Source organism: Vigna angularis, chromosome 4 (assembly GCF_016808095.1).
Source record: "Vigna angularis cultivar LongXiaoDou No.4 chromosome 4, ASM1680809v1, whole genome shotgun sequence".
Classification (NCBI taxonomy): domain Eukaryota; kingdom Viridiplantae; phylum Streptophyta; class Magnoliopsida; order Fabales; family Fabaceae; genus Vigna; species Vigna angularis.
Genome location: NC_068973.1, coordinates 2384694 through 2406559, shown reverse-complemented (window position 1 = coordinate 2406559; position 21866 = coordinate 2384694). Strand labels below are relative to the sequence as shown.

The following is a 21866-nucleotide window of genomic DNA, read 5'->3' as shown; positions in this document are numbered from 1 at the left end:
GTCACAAAATTTGCCCTATCATGTGTCACATGATCTGTGGCACCAGTGTCTATTATCCATGAAAAATTACCTTGTTTATGTTCAGTGTCCCCCCTTTGAACTTGATTGACTTTGTGAGGCGGGTCATCAATCTTGTCCATCATTCTAATGAGTTTTTGCATCTGCTCTGCTGTGAATGAGCTGAAAATATTTCCATTGTTGGTCTGTTGTGTGCTTTGGGCCCCTTCTGTCTCAGTACTGGCTTGGCAGGCATTTGCAGTGCCCCAATCATTTTTCTTGTCTTGATTGTTGTCACCTTTCTTAAACCAAGGAGGGTATCCGTGTTTGGAATAACACTCATCCACAGTGTGGTTCATTTTGTTGCAGAAAGAGCATTGCTTTCCATAGTTAGGATTTCTACCCCTTCCTCTTCCTTGGGCACGAAAGCCAGAGCCTCTTCCTTGGCCCTTCCATTGATTGTTTTTATCACTAGCATTGGCTAGAACCTTGATCTCGGGAGAGCTATGTTTCTCTTGTCTCTCTTGTTGCATAATGAGAGAGAAAACACGATTGACATTAGGTAAGGGATCCATCAAAAGAATCTGTGTCCTGACAGTATTGTAGGAGTCATTCAGCCCTTTCAAGAAGCATATCACATGCTCCATTTCCCTGTACTTTAGGGAGACCTTAGAGAGATCACAACTGCACGGAACCTTACATGTACAAGTGGGTATGGGTCTTAGAGATTCCAACTCCTCCCATAGAATTTTCAAATCAATGAAATACTGACTTACTCCTCTCTCTCCCTGTTTGATAGAGTGTATGTCTTGCAGCAAGTCTGAAATCTTGAAATAATCCCCTTTAGAGAACCGTTCTTTCAGTTCATCCCACAGTTCCTTGGCCTCTTCAATGTATATGACGCTTTCAGCAATCTGTGGGGAGAGAGTCTTGGTTATCCAAGAAAGTATCATTACATTACATCTTTCCCATGCATCAAACAGTGTATCTGTTTTCAGGGGCTTGTTTATGGACCCATCAATGAATTTGATTTTGTTCTTGGAGAGTAAGGCTCTTCTCATACTTCTGCTCCATGAGGAGTAATTGTTCTCATTTAGAGTTTGTGTAATGAGGGTGAGGCCCGGGTTCTCACCTGGATGTAGATAGTAAGGACTATGAAACTGATCTGTTTGTTCCATAAAGAATGGGTTCAAGAAACTGCCCAAGAAGATACCAAGAAGTGAATCAGAGGCAACGGAAACAGAGTAGGCACTAGACCTGCTCTGATACCATTTTAGGAATGGCCCAGCACTGTATACCCATATAAACGGCCCAGCCCATGGTGGCTTATACCCAGTAAGCGTAAGGCTAGTATTCTAGCCACGCCAGTAGTGTGAGAAACGCGTGAGATGAGAGAGATCAGAGCGAAAGAGAGAACTCCCTTGGCGATGGAGCTCCGGCCACTCCAGAGCAGATCTGCGGCGGAGGAGACGGCTGTTGACGACGCCGGAGAAGAGAAAAATGAAGAGCACAACACGAGAGGTAAGAAAAACTTTCTCTTTTCTTGCTTTATTATTTTTGTGTAGTATATTGCTTCTGTAAATCTGTGTTCTGTTTCTTACTTTGAACAAAGAAGGAGAGCTCTATTTATAGAGCTCTGTTAACAAACCATTAAAACCTAAAACTAACATAACAGAAAACATTAAATACAAAGGTTACTGTCTTCTTTGACAGTAAGGAATCAATCTTGATTCCTAATAGGTCTGATCTAGAATTTTATTGAGTGTGTGAACACATCTAAAAAAAATAATAGCAGCACATAGATAAGAGGAGGAAACATGGGAGATTCAAACAGCAACAAATATGTGCAACCTGGAATTCCTAGATTTGATGGGCATGATCATTGGACGAAACTCATGAATTTTCTTCCCTCTAAAGAATATTGGCAGTTGATAGAGCATGGGATTCGAGTTGTTGCAAATAAAACAATTGCATCAGAAGCTGAAATCAAAGTCATGGAAGAACAACAATTAAAGGATTTAAAAATAAATAACTATTTATATCATCAAGCCATTGCTCATGAAATTTTAGATATTATCCTCAATAATGATACCTCCAAAGACATTTGGGACTCTATGAAGCAAAAATTTCAAGAATCTACATGAGTGAAAATAGCACAATTGCAAACACTACACCGAGAATTTGAAATTCTACATATAAAAGAAGATGAAACTTACCTTAGAAAATTTCCAAAAGTATGAAGGCATGCGGAGAAAGTATATATGCGGCATTTTCAATACGAATGTCTATCTGGGAGAACAATTTAAACTATGTAGAGGTGAAAGATAAGGTAGTCCAGAAGGATGAACTCTTGCTAATGACTTATTTTGAGTTGAAGCAAGGATCGACAGCGAGATGGTTTCTTGACTCTGAGTAGAGTAACCATATAGCAAAGAATGGCTCTCAGAATTAGATGAGAACTTTAGAGATGGAGTAAAACTTGGCAATGACACACGAATAGCTGTAAGGGGAAAAGTAGTGTTCGATTGAATGTTAATGGAGTTATACATGTAATCTCACATGTGTATTACGTTCCAAAATTGAAAAACAATTTACTAAGTATAGGATAACTCAAAGAAAAAGGCTTGTCCATAAAGAACACATTGATTCTATGTCACAACAAATATTCTATGACATAATTATCAAAGAATTTAGTGTTTCACGGAAGGAGCAAATATATAAACATTAATTTTTATTTTTTAAGAGACTTAGCTAATGAAGTAACTATCATGTTAAGTTACCATCACTGACAAGTTCAAGTTGATGATATAATGACCAAACCACTCAACTTCGAGCAATTTTCAAAATTGAGAAGGATGTTAAGCATGTTAGAAGCTTAAGAGATAAACAAATACTAATGCATTTAATTTCTTTTTTGTTAGTAATTAAACGGTAGTTTCAATTTTTAATTTTCTGTTTAAATATTATAGTCAGTTATTGATCTATTATTTAGGGATATAGTGGTATATGTTTAGGAAATTGCCCACTATGTGGAGAGTCTGTTTTTCTTATTATAGAGTCGTTTTTCTTTGTTGTTGTAAGGCTATAAAGTCTATCATCTGTTTATTTGAATTAATAAAGAGTGTTTTTCACAAAAAAAACCAAAGAATACTTTAAGTGTTTACATACAGAACAACTTTGTTTGACACTCTTAAAATAAACATCCATTTGACACTTTTTCTTAATAATATAATAATACATATTACACTTTTAAATTAAAAAATAATATAAATATAATTAAACTATTATTAGTTTAGAATGTTGGGTATACAATGAAACACGTCAAAGGAAGACCTCACCACTACCACCACATTATCATTTAATGATTAATTAATATGATCCCCCACAAAGAACCCCAGAACATTAATTTCTAGATCTAAAACGAAAAAAGAGAATACTTCACTGAGTCTTCAAGCAAAATGAATTCAACAAGTTCAAAACTTCATAGAGTCCCCCACACCATTCCATAATTTTAAAACCTTTTTGCACGAAAAATTTCACGGTGAAATAACCACGAAATTCAAGAAACAAAAAACGCGTTTTGAGGCACTTCATAAGCGGCTAACATAATAGGTAAACTGCAACCTTGCAGGGTGTTATCAACTGCAGTTTGAATTCTTATCATATTTTTTTAAATGTCCGACACCTCTTATACCACGACAGCTAACACCAACAATTCTGACGATGCAGGATTTGTAATTGCCGGTGTCATAGGTAGGATTTAAACTGCCATTTTCTGCTTTATATTGGTTTATTTGGAAGACCTTTTTCTTATGACTGAACGCTCTAATGATCTTAATGCAGTTGCCATTATTGTGAAGATTGGTATTTGCTTTTGCGTATTTAAAGCATGCCAAAAAAGATATCAGGTTAATGGTGGTTTTAAACAGACAGGAACACCAGCTAAACAATTTATGACACTCACTATGGATAAATTTCTGAATGATATGGAAAGGGAGAAGCCAATCAGGTTCACTGATCAGCAGCTAAGGATTGCAACTGATAATTACTCTTATCACTTGGGGTCAGGAGGTTTTGGGTCTGTTTATAAAGGAAGTTTTAGTAATGGAACCATTATAGCTGTGAAAGTTCTACGTGGTAGTTCTGACAAAATAATTGATGCACAGTTTATGGCAGAAGTGGGTACCATTGGTAAAGTTCATCATTTCAATCTAGTTCGTCTATATGGGTTTTGCTTTGAAAGACACTTGAGAGCACTGGTTTACGAGTACATGGTGAATGGCCCGCTTGAGAAGTACCTATTTCATGAAAGCACCTTCTTATCATTCGAAAAGCTCCATGAGATCGCAATTGGTACAGCAAGAGGCATTGCATACTTGCATGAAGAGTGTCAACAGAGAATAATCCACTATGATATCAAACCAGGAAATATTCTCTTGGATAGGAACTTTTGTCCTAAAGTTGCTGATTTTGGTTTGGCCAAGCTTTGCAACAGGGACCATACTCATATAACCATGACTGGGGGTAGGGGCACTCCTGGTTATGCTGCACCTGAACTTTGGTTGCCTTTTCCTGTAACTCACAAGTGTGATGTTTACAGCTTTGGGATGCTGTTATTTGAAATCATTGGCAGAAGGAAAAACCATAACATTAACCTTCCAGAAAGTCAGGTTTGGTTTCCAATGTGGGCTTGGGAAAAATTTGCTGCTGAAAAAGTGGGGGAGTTGATAACTTCTTGTGGGATAGACGACAAAGATAGGGAGATTGCAGAAAGAATTGTTAAAGTAGCTTTGTCATGTGTGCAGTATAAGCCAGAAGTAAGACCTATAATGAGTGTTGTGGTGAAAATGTTGGAAGGTTCTGTCGAAGTTCCAAACCCTCCAAACCCATTTCAGTACCTGATTGGTTGGGTTCCACCCACTCATGATACTGACACAAATATCAGTTCTGACTCATCATTGGTAACCAAATCTGTCCCTGTACTTGCCACACATGCTATCACCACCGACGAGATTGAATTAGCGTCTGTATAAATTTTTTTTTTAATCCATCTGGACGTTCAATATGTGACGTTTATTTTTGTTCATTTCACATTTATGAGTTCATCAAATGTATCTACCAAGTGAATTGTATCTTTATATTTCAAATAAGCAATCGAATAATTATTTTAGTTTTACAATTAGTATTAATATGTTGAATCCACGAGAAAAGATGAACATATGACAAATGTCGGACGGGGTTTCAGAATCTACGAGGGTAAAAAAACTTACTGGAGTAGTGACCATTGGATTCGCGGTGGTTGTGGGTCAGTGGCCGCTTGTAACATGGAGGATGTGTGTAGGGATGGCAAGGTGACAATGAGATTTGTTGTTATGAGAGTGGGTGAATATGTCTCAAAAAAGTTAGATGTCTAAGAAGAAGTGCATGAAGAATAACATTACGATGTTCAACTTTCAGATTTCTAATCAATGTGCAACTTAGTCACCAAGTGTGATCGATTAATGGATTTTTTTTATATGATGCTCAACTTTCATAATTTTATACAAACATAAAACTTAAACTCTTTCAATAATCTCTCATCAAATGAAAAGAAATACAATAAAGATCATCAAATTGAATGAAAATGTGATTCTATGAAAGAAGAAGATACCAAAAAGAAGACAAAATTCGGCGTCAAAAGAAAGAAAATCAAATTTAAATATTTGAATTTCAAATAAACAGTTTTGGAAATATATTTCATATAAAGATAAAAATATATTTAGATATTATTTATATTTAAGAAATAAAAGATTGCGATATTGTAAATATTTAATATTCTTTTACATTTTACTCTATATATAGACTACATAATTAAAATAAAATAAGTTAAATTATGGTTTTGTCTCCATTTTGTAGGAAAGTCTCAAACTAGTCTTTTTATTTTTAAGCATCTCAATTTGATCTTTATTTTGGAAAAGTTAATGCAATCAAACTCTTTCTGCTAAACTTAGTTAAACGACGTTTAGACATAATATGGTGGAAACGATGTCATTTTGTTTTTTAAAGGCTTAAATGCTTACTTCTTTCCCATGTTATATTAAGAGGTGAATTTCTATTTAGTATCCGATTTTAAAAATAAAGACATGGGTCTCTATGTTATGAAAAATATATGAATAAGGTCACATCAGCATGGACTTAACGTCGTTGCTGTTAACTTAACGGACAAGACGTTATTTATCAACTTTTTATAACATAGGACCTAATGTCTTTATTTTTAAAACCGGATACTAAACAGAAATTCACCTCTTAATATGAGAACGAAGTAAACATTTAAATTTTTTTAAAATGCAATCCAGTAGACGTGTCAATAGTGTCTTATTGCCCCTTTTTGGTTAAAGCCCTAAATCAATGATATTGGGTCTTCTTCCACATTCAACTTGGAGTAAGTGAGGTATATATCTCGGGGCCAATCCTCTCCGTCTTGCATATATAATGGTTGCGGATGTAAAATCCTAGTGTCTCTTTTTGTATTTGTATGTGGTGGTGGTGGTTTATCGAGAAGTTTGAGTATAACACCCATTTTGTTACTATGGAGAGAAATTAATGTTAAGAATTGCGAAAACCCCTGAAAATAGGAGAAATAAATTTTGGAGTGTTTTAAGAGTCTCAAACTAACTTGTTCTGTAAACATAACATCTGGTTATTTAATTAAATTTCAAGTAATTTATAAATTTGGATATATATATTTTTAATTAAGTTATTATTAAAAGTTTTGGTTTTTGTTGAATATTTAAAAAAAATTAGTTTCATTTAAATAACTTGATACTAATAATTATTTTTTTTATAAAAAGAAATAATAAAATTGTCCAAACCCATATGAAAAGTATAAATAATGAAGTTAAAAAAGAAAGAATTTGATCACCTTTTGTAGTTCCCTTTTAACTAACCACTTCTTAATCAAACAGATTGAGAGAAGAAATGAGTTGATCGAAGAAAAAAATCACAAATAATAATCACATGATTATGTTCTAAGAAAAACTATAATAACATATTACTTAAAAAAAATATTTTAAATACCAAATTTAATAAACATTTTCGATAATAACTCAGTTAAAAATACATAAATTTTAAAAATAATTAAATCATTATATATATATATATATATATATTATATTTTTGGACTAAACAAAAGTTGTTCTTAACCAATTACATGTCAATTTACTAAATTATCATATAATTTCTATTTATTATGATTAAGATAATTTATCACACTTATTTTAGTTTCTAAAAGATTAAAGACTTAAAAAGAAAACTCGAGTACTACCATTACAGCATCAGTTCTTACAAAAGCCAATTTTCCTAGGAAACTCTGAAACATCAGCAGACCGATCTTCTGCCATAAATTCACTGGTTGTAATGCTAGCATCTTGTGTCACACAACACAACCAGTGCCACATTTTTCAGCCTTAAATTCCACTTGGCAAGAATCAGAACTATCATTTGCTCTGCTTGATTATTCTTCACACATATTCACTTTACCTAAACAGCTACAATCAGAAAAATCAATTGCCACATTGTTAACAGTTTGTGCTGATACACCTTTTCTGAGTCATTGAATAAATTCTAAGAAGAGGCTAACTCACTTCTGCCATAATGTTCATCAATTTTCATGTTAAACATATTAAACATATTAAAGAGTACGGATCAATAAGACCCTTTAAGCTTCTTCCTTATAGAACGGCTCAACTTACTCTTAATTGGACTATATTCTTGTATTATAACTAAATATAGGCAGTTTGTTGACTGACATTGTTTACCCAAACACGCAGTTTTTCCCAATTTCATTTCACCAATAGATACTGAAGCTTCGAGAAATCTATCAAAAGTTACTTTCAGCTACGTTGATAACAAAAATGGGCAATCCATCAGTTGAGATTTTTGTATCTAGTTTTGTGTCTTCATTTCTGATCTTTACACTCTCGTATCCACTACTACATTCAGAACAAAAATTAATTGTGTAGTTTGAATTTATTCTTCAACACCATTCTTAAGCTTATTTAACTTTTTAAATTAAGTTATAATCTTGGCTCCACCCCTCTATTCTTAGGATTTTGTGGTGACGTTCTAAAGGTGATATATATAAAGAGTCCCTTGAATACTACTAATTACTCATAAAAGACATTCAGTAAGTATTCAATCTACACTAAAAACTAGTACAACACATTATTCAACAGTTTTAAGTCTCATCTTTCTGATTTAAATAAATTAATAAATGTAACTTTCTTTTATCACTACCATTTAGATCACTCTATAATAATTTCTGGCTGGCTAAGGCTAGTCATATTTTTAAAACTATCATTGCAGCATGTCTTATTGCAGCCCTTTGGAATCCCTTCTGTCTCAGACAAGTCTTGAATATCCTCTGATTTGTCCTTAAGGCAATAAGACTCCAAGGAAGCAATGCTGGCATCTTCTCTGGCATCAGAGCCAGTGACACATTGTTCAGTCTTAGATTGCTCTTGGCAACAACCAGAACCATTATTTGTTCTGCATGCAGAGTCGTCAAATGTTTTTACCTTTCTTAGACAACAACCATTGCAAGGTTTCACTATATGCACCTCAATAGAGACAGAGTTTCCACTTTGGTTTCTCTTGCTCAACTTCAAAAGTCCAGAAGATTCGTTCTTGCTTGTAGTTTCTACATGATAAGTGTCGTCTTTACAACAATCTTTACCACATTTTTCACCGGTAAGAAGCCCTTGATTCTTAATGTTATTACTTTCATTGTCCAGTAGAGTCATGGTCAGATCTTCCGAGAAGGTGCCATATTTAGAACTTGCAGATTTTCTTTCATGTTTTGGTTTCTCTTGTAAAATTAACATGCTATTGAGAATCACAAGTAAACAGGTCCCAACGTCAGTCAAGACAGCAAGCCAAACAATAGGGTATCCTGCAATTGCCAATGCAAGTATAGCACTCTTGAAGCCAACTGAAATAATGACATTCTCAATGAGCTTTCTAGTGGTTTTCCTTGCAAGCCGAATGGCTTCAGGTATCTTTTGGATGTCGTTCGACATAAGAATTGCATTGCCTGTCTCATTTGCAAGAGCTGAACCAGATATTCCCATTGAGATACCAATGTCAGCTGTGGCCAATGCAGGAGCATCATTTATGCCATCTCCAATCATGGCTGTTAGCCCATCTTTCTTCAAATTCTCAATGATCACTGCCTTTTCTGCAGGTAGAAGCTCTGCGTGTACAATGTCTAGAGCATGGTTCAACTGCAGAGAATAAGCTAATTTTTCTAAGTTTTAATATGGATCACAAGAAGCAGCATTAATGACCGAAACTGAAGCCTCTTCAGTCAGGAAAAGAAAATTGACATTGTTGAGAACAAAGTTTTATCAAATAAACATATTTTTCATTTTGTCATAACATTGTTGGTTAAATAGAGTACACATTACTATGAGCATACCTGACTTTGAACATACAAAGCTGCTTGAGTGCTATCTCCTGTTAGCATGACAGATCTCACGCCTAACAACTTCAGCTCTTCTATTGCTTCCAAAGCACCTGATCTGCAAGTATCGACTAAGCTGAAGACTCCAACCAGAGTCGGCCCACAGTATCGTTTCGGGGTAGAAATTTCATGGCTTTGAAATTGCAACTGACAATCAACTAAAAAGACACAGAATAGCTCAGTGCATAAACTATCACAAGGGATAAATGTGAACAATGAAGCACACATAGTAATGAAATAATTTTAAATTGTTACCTTAATAGTACTTAAAATATATTCTGAGCTTTTTAGTCTCTATTGAAGAGATAAACTAATGAATAAAGGATATGAACTAAAGGCTAATGGCTATTTTTCAAGTGCCAGATTTTGAAGAACTGTAAGAAAATCTTGGAAATATATGGAAAATTGTTCAAGTGATTGTATCTGGTAAAAGGTGACCAAATAGCAAAGAAACGACGTTAGTAAAATGGAAAGCTTCACACACTCATTCAAATATTCAAGTCAAGTAAAAAGACTACAAGAACTGTTTTTGAAATTAAGGACATGGTTTTATAATCACCTCTTTCGGAGTCAGCCCTAGCACCGATTCTTCTATTGCCAATATAGATATTCTTCCCATCAATTGTACCAAAAACTCCTTCACCAGCAAAATTTTCAAAATTCTCAACATTTTCAGGGATTGGCTTGACAGAATTAGACATTCCATATTCCACTAGTGCAGCTGCCATAGGATGACTTGATTTACTCTCGATACTTGAAACCCTGAAATGTTTTCAATAAATAAAATCAAATTAGTCATAAAACAACTATGAACACTCCAAACAGAGTGTATAGACATTCCTTCCTTTGATTGATAAGTTACCAGTACAGTAAAGTTTCAATGCTAATGTCATCTATAACAGAAAAATCTGCCACTGTGAATTCTCCCCTTGTTATTGTGCCAGTTTTATCAAAAGCCACTGTCTTAATTCCAGACAGTGTTTCAATATAATCTCCACCTTTCAGTAGTAACCCACTTGTTGCAGCTTTTGTGAGAGCACAAAAGATTGCAACGGGAGTGGAGAGGATGAGAGCACAAGGACATGCACTTAACAAAACCACAATTGCAAGATGAAACCAAGGTTTTATATCAGGAACCTCTAATGCAGCTGGAACCACAGCAATGCTAGCTGAAATCAAAACAACAGCTGCAAGATGATATAAAAATATACAAATATCAGTATTTGCTCTGATAATGTAGGTCTAAATCATATTGATTAATCAATATCTTAAACGCAGAAATCGAAAAGTAACGCTGGTGCAATTTATTTTTTTACTTTCACAAAGGAAAAAAGTTGCTGAAGTGTGTACTTAATTCTTACCAGGAATATAGTACTTGGCGAAATTATCAATGAATCTTTGTGTTCGAGATTTTCTGCTAGAGGCCTCTTCAACAAGTTTTGACATTCTAGCCACCACTGTGTCTTTTGCCAGCACTGTAGTTTTCACACTTATATATCCTGGGATGATATACAACCAGAATTAGTTAAGCATTGTTTTGGTAAAAGAAAGTTGAAAGATAAAGAATAGCTGGATACTTAACCATTCACATTAATGGTTCCAGCCAACACTACTGAATCAAACTCTTTTATCACAGGTAATGATTCTCCTGTTAACATCTTTTCATCAACTTCACACTTTCCTTCCACCACTATTCCATCAAGAGGAATAGCATCACCCGACTTGACTGCAAGTATGGTGTTGATCTTAACATCATTCACGTCAACACGTTCCCCAGTTTCAGCAATAACAGCTTTTTGAGGAGCCATGCTAGTCAAAGAAGACATCGCAACCTTTGCCTAAAGTACAGGTTTAAAATGTCAAACGTTAACATAAAGTTGGTCTTACAGTGTCTGTTCTTCAATCAGTACTTGCATACTGCTAGCACTAGGCACTAACCTGCTGTGTTTATGAGTATGAAAAAATAATAATTATTTTTAAATAAGTAGTTCTGAAAGCTTATAATATTAATTTATTCATAATATTAATCTAGTTACCAGAGATATCTGCAGCACAGCTGAAAACAAATATAGAAACAAGGAAAAACCATAATGATTTTACAACAGAGGAACATTTCAGAAGCAAATGTAATTGGAATTTGAAAAATGATACTGAAGACTGTGATGAAGTTCATGTACCTTGTTTCTCTACCACTTTATAGATATCAGCTTAAACTTATGAAACTCGTCATAACATATTGAGTAGCAATGTTTTCTTCTAGTACTAAGTGTGTGTTGAAAAACTCAACAGTGATTAATGTGTATGAGAGGGAAGAAAACAAAAATTCTTCACTATCTCATAATAAGAGTATAGAGAAACAAGAATCCAGCTGTAGTCACCTTCAGTTAAGAGCAAAGCAAGATGATAAACTTGGAATTTACTTATCCCTCTAACAAATCCTTACAATGCTTTAAGAAATAACTCCTATGTAACCTGGTACTGCACGTTTCTTGAGGAACCCTCAACCATGACTAGTCATTGGCAAAGTTGTGAAAACATTAAAAAATCAAATCTACATTTATCCCTCAAAGAAGGAAGCTAGAGTATATAACCACATTAAAGGCACACAATTTGGCATTAATCAAGAAAATGCAGCAAACATTTAAGGAGAAAGGGGGAAATGATGTCCCAAACCTTGTGAGTTGCTCTTGTCTCAAGCCATTGAGCAATGGAGAATAAGAAGATGATGACACCAGCCTCCCAAAAATCTTGTAAAGCAGCAGTACTACACACTGCAAGATATAAAAACGAAACTTAAGAAACAGGACATTTTTTCCGTATAAACTAACAAGTGCTGTTATTTTCTTTGGAAAGTAAACTGCAGTAGTAAAGCCTACCATTTTTGAGTGAGGAATCAATAAATAACAATTCAAACCAAAGTACCTGCCAATAGAACCAGAATGTTGATATTAAGAGTAAGAGCCTTAATAGATGCAATGGCCCTTAGTAGAACCTTAGGGAAGCCAATGACAACAGAAACAAGTGCCAACCATTCCAAAGGGTGATATATATATTTCAAGAAAGAAAGTGCCAGAAACAAGCCACACACCATTGTAGTTAAATCTGGCCATTTCTTTTCATTATCAGTCTCTCCCTGCAGTCTCAAACTAGCTTCAAGCCTTGCAGCATTCAGTGCATCAGCTGACACAATCAAACAACAAAGATAAATAAATTCTTGGGTTTTTTTGAGGAAAATAAAGTAATGACTTTCTATAAGATTTTTCTCCTCATTTCAGATATTTAGGAACAGAAAATAGACTAAAGCAAAAACGTGTTTCTGTGAATTTCTGGAACTACGATCAAGTTCGCATTAAGTAAAATTATACTTATTGACATATTGCTAATTAAGCAAAAAATTTAACTATGATGAGCTTTGCACTACCATTCTAGACCCTCAACAAGGGATTGACATGATGAGTTCTACGTGACAACAAAACAATCCGTTAAGTTGACACAATTCAGACCCCAAGAAAAGCTAGCATGTAATCAGAAAGCAAAAACATGAACAAGAAGTAAGAATTTTAAAAAGTAAAATTGCATCATGAACTGAGAAAAGCATATAGTAACACTCCCCATATATCCAAGCAATAAAGGAAGCTATGAGCTATATCACAAAGATTAAAGAACCAGTCAACTTCTCTCGTGATCATAACATATATTTAAATTGATGATCAACCCTTTGTTAGAACCAAAGGAAAGTGAAGAGAAAAGGGTACAGAAATCACCTATTTGTGAGTCAGAAATGAAGAGAACATCATGGACAACAGTGACTGTTCGTGTAGGGACTATCACAGTGACATGTTTGACGCCATGAAGAGGCTTCACAATTCTTTCAACCAGTGCTGCTTCTGTAGCACAGCACATTCCCAACACTTCGAAGCTGCTTCTCTTAATATTTTCTGCCATTTTCTTCTCCACTATGAGCTTCAAAATGAAGAACAGAAAACACAGGGCATAAAACTTTCGAACTCGTGTGCATATGTTATTTCCCTAACAATTACTAAACATAATTTCCCCATCTAGGTCTGTTTATGGTTTGTGCACTACAACGTAAGAAAATAATGGTTGACTTTGCGGGTTACAAAAATATTGGATGACATTTGTACTTGATAAATTATTATACGTCTTTCACAGAACAATAAAACAATTCTACCTGTCATATTCTCATACAAAATGAATATAGACAGGAATATATATACAAATAAATACAGAATATCTAATATAAATATGAATAATATTCACCTTTTTAAATCGGGTACAAGAATAATATATGAGATCTATTTGTTTTGTCTTTATTTCTCTATTGGACTTTGTTTTAAACCATTAAGATACGTAATTTATCCGGTTCTTGGTTTTGAAATTAATGCAATTATATGTACTTAATTCTTTATTATAACATCATATTTCTTTTACTTTTTTATTTTCATTTTAGTAAAATAATCATTTGAAAAATATTTGGTTAGGTAAAAGCATACTTGTTTTCTAGTAAGAATAGAAATAAAATACAACTCTTACTTTAAGAACACAAAAAATATAGTCAAACACATATTCATTTTAGGTTTATATTGAGACTAATTAAAATATAGTCATTGTGGTATGTGTATTTACATTTTTAAAATTAAAAAAAAAACAAATAATCTAAGTTATTATTGAATATTGGAATTAAAAATTTCTAAAAATAAATAAATTCTTTAAAATATATTTTAAATCGTCTTCACTATTTTTTTAATAAGAGATATTGAAAAATAAAAGTTAAATATAACTATTACAAGAAAGTTAAGTGAAAAAAAAGTTAAACTTAAGAATAAATTTTAAAATATATATTTATATATACACTAAATAAGAGAGTCAATAAAAATTGACTCCGAATATTTGTATTTATTGCGAGAATATAATATTAGTATACAGCAACAATTTAAAAAGACTGTATTTTGTTGAACTTAATCAAGAGGAATTCAAATTGACTGAGGTGTATTGATTAGGTAGTGATAGGATTTTTTATCTATGGCACGGTTAAAAGTTTGAGAATAGGTGTGTTGCGCAAGTTTTATTTGATAGAACTTGTTCGCAAGCTCTAACTATTTTGAGAGAAATTTTAAAGGGATTGATTGTTAGACGGTTCGACTAGTCTTTTATCCTTATAATTAAGTCAGATGAACGATTTACAGGTTAATATCGTTGTGGGTCTCCACCAGAGTTTCCTCTGGTTTCGCCCTGCTCTGTGATTGATTTACACATCAATTGTTTGATGAAATGTTACCTTTCATTGAACTCAAATTATACTTTTATTAGTTAGAAATCTAAATGTGAGTCCAAGTCCCACATTGAATAGAAATGAGAAAGTAAAACACTATATAAAGATGAAAGATCCATTAACCTATTGTTTTAAGGTTTTGGATAAAGAGTGGTGTCAATCTTTTATATGATTGGACTCATATCTCATTGAGTTTGTGTCTTTTTGATGAACTCCGTCCTTGATAGACCCAACTTGAACCCAGGTTGAGTTAAATTTCTATTTTTCTTAGATACATTTTACCATAAATACTTTGATATCCATTTAAATAATATATAGTAGTATTTGAAATTAAAAATAAAAGAAATATAATTTAAATATTAATATTTTGAGTTATTGAATGGAAATATCACTGTCCTTAAATCACTCACTCTAAAAAAAACGAATTATCAATCGTTTTATCATCATTATCTACCTTCAAACAAACTAAGTTCAATACAATTATTTTAAACAAAACTTGAAAGCATACGTTTGTCATGTTTTTTTTGTTTAAGATTCTCTTACTTCCTAAACAAATTAGAGACCTGTTTGGGGGCAAGTTAAACAACCACATTATTTATACAATATTTTATTAAACAATCCACTTTCAACCCATATTTCCTGTCCAAAATGTCTGCTGCTTCATCCACTACCATTACTTTAATTTATTTCCATTATTTACTTATATATATATATATATTATAAGAATTTCTCCTTTCAAAAGTCTTAATAAATTTACAGCTATTTTTTAAATAATTTTAAAATAAAGTATTTTCATGAAAAACGGAAATAAAAGAATTCTTATAGTCTGATATTAGTGTGATATATATAACTGTAAAGTGGAAGATATTATAATAACAATTTTTTCAGGAAAAAAAACGGATTCAATAGTCTAAGAAAATTATTGAAGCTCTTAATTAGTGTTTTTCTCTGTGGTGATTAGTTACTTATATAAATAGAGCAGCCAGTATAATTTTGAACAGAATCTTTGTTCCTAACCTTCATAATATATATACCTTGGATGCATATCTGGACTGGACCAGATTTTGGATAATATTTATTATATTATTATAATATTTTATAGTGTTATAAATTTATTGTTGTGTGTCTTTGCTGGGATGTGATGTTGTGCTAGACCACGCTACCTAACCTTTTTATGAGTCTCCAGCTGTGAACCGAAGTAAACATTACTCAAATTTAATTAAAATATTTCTGTTTGTTTTTATTTATGTATATTTTTAAAAATTATTATTTATATTTGAAAAAAAATTTATATTTTGACACATATATTATACATTCATTTTGACACTATTTTTCTTATTTTTTATTTTTTTTAAAATAATATAAAAATTTATTTTTTTATAACTATTTTACTTTTATAGTGTGTCAATGAATCTAGGTGTCATCCTACTATTAGCATTTAAGAGGTAAAAACTTAAGATAGTAATTATTATTATTATTTTAATAGGAAGAAGATTATTACAATCCGAAATTCATTTGTCTTATATTTTATTTATTATTAAAAAAGTATATATTTATGATAACTATTTTAAAAAAAAAATTGGAAAGAAATAAGAGTTCTACTTATTTTAATGTGAATTTTAAAAATTTTACAAAATATTTAGAAAGAATTTTCACCAAATTTTAGTAGTAATTTACATCCACAATCTCTTTCATATTGTTTTTTGTCTTTTTTAAGCTGGGAGAAAATTATATGTATTCATGAAATTATGAAGTGAGAAACAGTGTTTTATCTCTGATATTTCTTTATAATGTACTTAAAACCTCCCAAAGGATCAACCAACATCAAAATAATATGTAAAGTAAAAAGGGTTATCAATTTAATAAGAAGTTTGAGTTTAAGTCTAAATCTTTACTATAAGTTGTTCTTATATTTTGTTAGTACGAGTCTTCAACAATTATATATATAAATAAATTGGAAATCACAATATTGACTTTATAAAAGACGACTCCATTGTAAACTTGTTTCATACTTAAGAATAAACATAAATAGGTTAGGAATTGCTGGTGGCTGGGCCATTCAGCATATGCACTTTTCAATGTTATCAACTTAAAGACTTGTTGGATACTACTGGAACACTTTCTTTAATATTGTTATCTTTTGGTTAAATGCTTCGTTGTTATTTCTCTATGGTATAGCTTGCAGTAGTGATCATTCTTTTGAGGAGTGAATCATAACTGCAGAAAATGACCATGCAATGTCATGTTCTGCATCTGAAATCGATGATGTATTTATTATTACATTTACAAGGAAAAAAGGGTAGGGTCAAAATTGAAGCAAGTAGTTGAGTTGGATTATGATGAACATTTGACATCCTCACAAATACAGAAAAGAAAATAAAGGATTGATTAAAAGGGAATAGAAGATGCAGAAGAGGCTTTTTTCTGCAGCCTCATATTTATGTAACAGTATGCATATATCTACAAGTAGATGAAAGTTGGAGCAAACAGTTTTACTCTAAGTACTTGCAACTGAGTCAGGTGGAGACATTGAAAAGGAAGTGTCATGTGCATATTCCAGATCATCAAAACCCCATAGCTCCACCTTTTGCTCCTTCTCCTCTGCCATTTCCCACTTCTCTTTATCTATTTCCCACTTCTCCATTACCTCCACCACCTATCACCACACACACACACACACAAACAAAATCATCACATGTTTCGTCTAAAGGACAATATTTTTCAGAAACATTCCTTGCTGCCCAGAAGATAATCTCCCTTAAAATTTTGCAATGAACCATCTTTTCATCCATCAACAATCTTAGTAAACATGTACAATTCTTAACTAAAAATTATGAATGATTTTTAATAGACATGCACTTTTTACCATACTGTCATAATTTAAGATCAATCATCACAACACACTTGAAAGACTGGACTCATGATGAAATCGATCACTCTATCTTTTAGGATAAATACTTATATATGTATCTGAGTTTGACCTTTTTAGAGGAATTGTAGAAGGAGATTATTTAGTTAGAATTGATGTGAGTCTAGGTCTCACGTTAAATAAAAATAACAAAGTAGAGTATTATATAAACTTGATAACCATTGACTCATTATTTTAATATTTTGGATAAAGAATAATAACGTTAATTTCTTATGTAATTGAATTCAAATCTCATTGATGATGAAAAGGGTACTCAGAATGCTTCCCCTAAAAAAGAAATATTGAAATTCCAAGTGTGACTCTAAAATATTCAAAAGAACAAGCACATTTTTAGGAATCAAATCTACAAAGAAAATAAGCGTGTGTTCCATATCTCATATCTACTGATAATAAGATATAATTTTATAAGGTTGAATTACTACAAGATTATTTTCTGAAAATTAATCCAAGAATAAGCTTCTATATAGGAGTTATTTATTCAATGCTTTAATTGCAGCATGAGACTTAGATAAATTTCGTTGTACTGATTAAAGAAAGGCATGGGAGGAGGGGGGGACCAGTCACAGACACAGACTGTTCTACCTATAAAGCATTACATAACACATAATAGTTATATAGTTTATTTATAAACATTAAATAGTGTATACAATGCTGTGGTGGTTACACCAGTGGCAGTTAATGAACAAAACAAGTTATTGATTAGTTTCAACAGAGAAAAAAAAAGAAATAAAAATAATGGTGATTACCTGTTAGACAACAAAATAAGAGTGACTAATGAAAGAAATCAATATTAAAATGTTATCAGCCACAGGCACCAGTAATTGTCACATTAGTAACGTTGAATTTGAGAATCAGGGCTAAATCTTTCCTTTGACTTGAACACTCTGAGCCAAAAGGACAAAGGTAATCCAACTCTAATCAAATAAATAAAAAAGGTTTAAAAAGAATACACTGATATTGTAAATGAGATTATTTTATTGTTAAAAACTAATTAAACATGTTTCTAGTCTTTTATAAATAAGACAAAATTCACTTTTAGTCTCTTTTTCATGTAGCATTTATAAAACTAGACTGAGAATGGAAAAAATGTATTTATTTTTAAGTTGAAACCAGCATTCAACTTGAATCCTCCAGTATTTTTTTCTAGTTACATTGAACTTCATAGGAAGTTGTAAAACCTGAATGCAGACATGCTCTGATAAATTTTCATTGATGAGAAACAAAAGAGAATATAGTTTTAGGATTAAAATGAAGCTTTACATAAGATTTGAGGAAAGTGAAAGTGATAGGAAAGTTGAGCAACAAATGTGTTTGAGGTACCTCACTCATGGTAGGTCTGCAAGTTGCAGATGCCCGAATGCACAGGGAGGCAGCAAAGGCTACTCTATTAAACTGTGTCACATCATAAGCCCCTCCAAGCCTTGGATCTACCACTTTTTCTATCTCCCCTTTGTTTAGTATTGGTTTAGCCTACGTATCAAGTCAAAGTAGCAAAAATGTTTAAACAATGTAATGTAACACTAAACAAGCTCACCATTAGTCTAGCCTAAATCTAGACCAACCAAACCAAATGTGGGGTTTTGCATGAATCACGACAATTAGAATTAAGTGCTCAAATAACAAGAGTTTCAACGTCAGAGATCAATAGGGATAATACCCAGCTGTGCACGCTTTGGTGAGATCCATCCACTGGTTTCCTTCCAGAGAGGATTTCAAGCAAGAACACACCAAAGGCAAATACATCTGTCTTCTCATCCACAACTCCATGCATGTAGTACTCTGGTGCCAAATGCCTACAAAATATAGTAACAAATTCCCATTTACATCGATATAATACTACATTTATATGATGGAAAATTGGCAATCATTTAAGGAAGTCGAAAACAAAGGGTACCCAAATGTCCCTTCTATTGGGGCTATTGAGTGGTGAGTCCACTGAGATGGAAGCCACCTTGCTAGTCCAAAATCAGATATCTGCCAAAATTCAATTAAAAAAAGAGAGTAAAGCTACCAAATTATCTGTTGTTGAGACACAGATTGAACTGATGAACACAAGTAGAGTACAAATTGAAGAACCTTTGGTTCAAAATCTGCTGTTAACAAAACGTTTGAGGCCTTGATGTCCCTATGAATTATCCTCCTCTTGCAGCCTTTGTGCAAGTAGTGAAGACCACGTGCGGTCCCAAGAGCTATCTTGTACCTTGTCCTCCAATCTAAAGGAGGCAAGTTCTCATCTACATGGAACATCCACACACTAATTATTAACATCTTTTATTTTTTCTTTTCTGCAAAACAGCATCATATGACGAATTTTGCAGCCCAAAACAGATACAGAAAAAAAAAATGCTTTTTTCATTTTCTGTTTCTTTCGTTTTTGTTGGATTTTATTAATGTACCATGAATAACAGAAGCAACAGAACCGACGGTGGATAGCTCAAAAACGAGGTAAAGTCCATTGTCAATGCAACACCCCAGAAGAGGCAACACGTTGGCATGGCGCGCGTGACCAATTGTGCCAATCTCTATCAGAAACTCCTTCTCCTTTCTCTCATCAGTTGAAGTTCTGGTGAGCCTCTTCACCGCAACTTCCTCACCACCACGCAACGTTCCCTTATAAACCTCTGCATACCCTCCTCTCCCAACCAAATTCCCTGCAAAACAAGAGAAAAAAAAAAGTCAAAACAAAGAAGCTTAGTATATCAAGCACAAAAGGTAGACTGATATCAAGGCTTTGAACAAAGGTCTTCATTTGAGCCAACTTCAAGGCTTTTAGAGTTTCTAAGATTGCAACATGTCTACATTTTTTCATATTATTTTTCTTACAATGAACATAGTCCTCACAATATCGCAAGGCCATAACCAAGGACTAACTGTGCCCAACATCAAGGCTTTCGAAGTTTCTTGCATGATATCAGTGATGAAAATGTAACCGTAGCTTAACTGCAACTGCAAGTTGAAACCTTTCAAAGTACCTGAGCTAAAACCATTGGTGGCATCGAACAACTCTTCAAAGGAGAAGCATTTCCAAGAGGGTCTTAGAGGGTGCTCTTCACATGAAGGAGCCACCAACCCAACATTGTTTTCTTCCCCAAACCCGCGTTTTCCAAACGAGAAAAGCCTCTTCAAGCTGTTGCTCCGTATATACTTCATTGCGATAGGCACCAAACAGGGGACTCTGTTTTTCACGCAGAGCAGAAACAGAGAACACAAGTTGTTGTTCTTGTGACGTGAATGAAAGAGAACAACGCAGTTTCGTGAGAGTGAAGAGAGAATGAATGAAAAAGGGCTTGGAAGAGAGAATAAGTGCAGTGCATGTGTATTTTGGAGTTCGTTAGCTACTACTAAATGCGCTGTCTCGTATAAACAGGGAATGATAGAGCCTCCTTTTTCTTTTTCATGACGTATACAGCAACAGAAGCCAACAGATCTGACACGTTAGAACATGACAAAAAATGTTGCTACACCCAACAAAAAGCAACTGCAGCTAAGTATTCTTTAAAAAAAACAAAAATCATAAAAATATGTTCTTATTTTAATATTTTAGACAATCTTTGTCAAGATTCCTATTTAATCGTATCAATAAATTTGATTTTTGAGATCTTAAAATTGTGTTACGAAATTTCTATCTGATTATTTATTAAATAAAAATACCCAAAAGTAATATTAAAAAATAACATTTATAACTCATTATTTATTTAAGCATAAAGTTTTAAATATCTTACTTTTTACTATATGAAATACCTATCATGTTAATTAGCTTTATTATAACAAAAACATATTTTTATGTAACCTAGCCGTGTTAAAATTTTTGGATATTTCTAAACAAAATATTCATGTTATATCCGTTTAACTGGATCATGGCCCTTTTTTCATTCTTATAAGATTCCATTAGGGAATAATGATGAGCCTACTTTCAGGTTTGCTTCTATTTAAGGAGAAAGTTTCATTTATTGCTTAATTATTAAAAGTTAATCTGACATTGAGAACTCAAATTGTTGTTTTCTAATTTATGATTACGCACTTATATATGGCTAAGCATGATGATTTAAGAATATAAATAAATTTCTCCAACTTAAGACTATTTGAATTAGGTAAAATTTCTGATTGTAGAACCATGTTGCGACAAATATAGTAACAAAGTTGTGATC

At 33.0% G+C, this 21866-nt stretch overlaps 3 protein-coding genes across 6 annotated transcripts; 1 reads left to right on the top strand and 2 right to left on the bottom strand.

Moving 5' to 3' along the window:
* The first annotated feature begins 1281 nt into the window (after positions 1–1281).
* On the top strand, positions 1282–5517 carry LOC108329949 (rust resistance kinase Lr10). 3 transcript variants are annotated; one of them, XM_017564349.2, is made up of 3 exons: positions 1282–1518; positions 3727–3750; positions 3841–5517. In XM_017564349.2, exons 1-3 carry the CDS (start codon positions 1386–1388, stop codon positions 5028–5030), a joined length of 1347 nt encoding a protein of 448 aa, XP_017419838.2. In that variant the 5' UTR covers positions 1282–1385; the 3' UTR covers positions 5031–5517. The 3 variants fall into 3 exon arrangements, with proteins under 3 accessions (XP_017419838.2, XP_017419839.2, XP_017419840.2); XM_017564351.2 differs by lacking the exon at positions 1282–1518 and adding an exon at positions 3275–3609; XM_017564350.2 differs by lacking the exon at positions 3727–3750.
* A 2707-nt stretch (positions 5518–8224) lies between these two features.
* Positions 8225–13567, bottom strand: LOC108330779 (putative inactive cadmium/zinc-transporting ATPase HMA3). Its single transcript, XM_017565326.2, has 9 exons — positions 13261–13567; positions 12419–12676; positions 12170–12267; positions 11079–11334; positions 10858–10995; positions 10359–10683; positions 10056–10258; positions 9452–9654; positions 8225–9257 (listed from the first exon to the last, which is right to left on the bottom strand). Exons 1-9 carry the CDS (start codon positions 13439–13441, stop codon positions 8280–8282), a joined length of 2640 nt encoding a protein of 879 aa, XP_017420815.2. The 5' UTR covers positions 13442–13567; the 3' UTR covers positions 8225–8279.
* Positions 13568–17100: 3533 nt separating this feature from the next.
* Positions 17101–21086, bottom strand: LOC128196368 (probable receptor-like serine/threonine-protein kinase At5g57670). Of its 2 annotated transcripts, none has more exons than XM_052877075.1 (7): positions 20691–21081; positions 20115–20369; positions 19795–19952; positions 19613–19692; positions 19376–19511; positions 19039–19188; positions 17101–17445 (listed from the first exon to the last, which is right to left on the bottom strand). In XM_052877075.1, exons 1-7 carry the CDS (start codon positions 20866–20868, stop codon positions 17287–17289), a joined length of 1116 nt encoding a protein of 371 aa, XP_052733035.1. In that variant the 5' UTR covers positions 20869–21081; the 3' UTR covers positions 17101–17286. The 2 variants fall into 2 exon arrangements, with proteins under 2 accessions (XP_052733035.1, XP_052733036.1); XM_052877076.1 differs by lacking the exon at positions 17101–17445 and adding an exon at positions 17453–18632 and having other exon boundaries at positions 20691–21086.
* Positions 21087–21866: the final 780 nt, after the last annotated feature.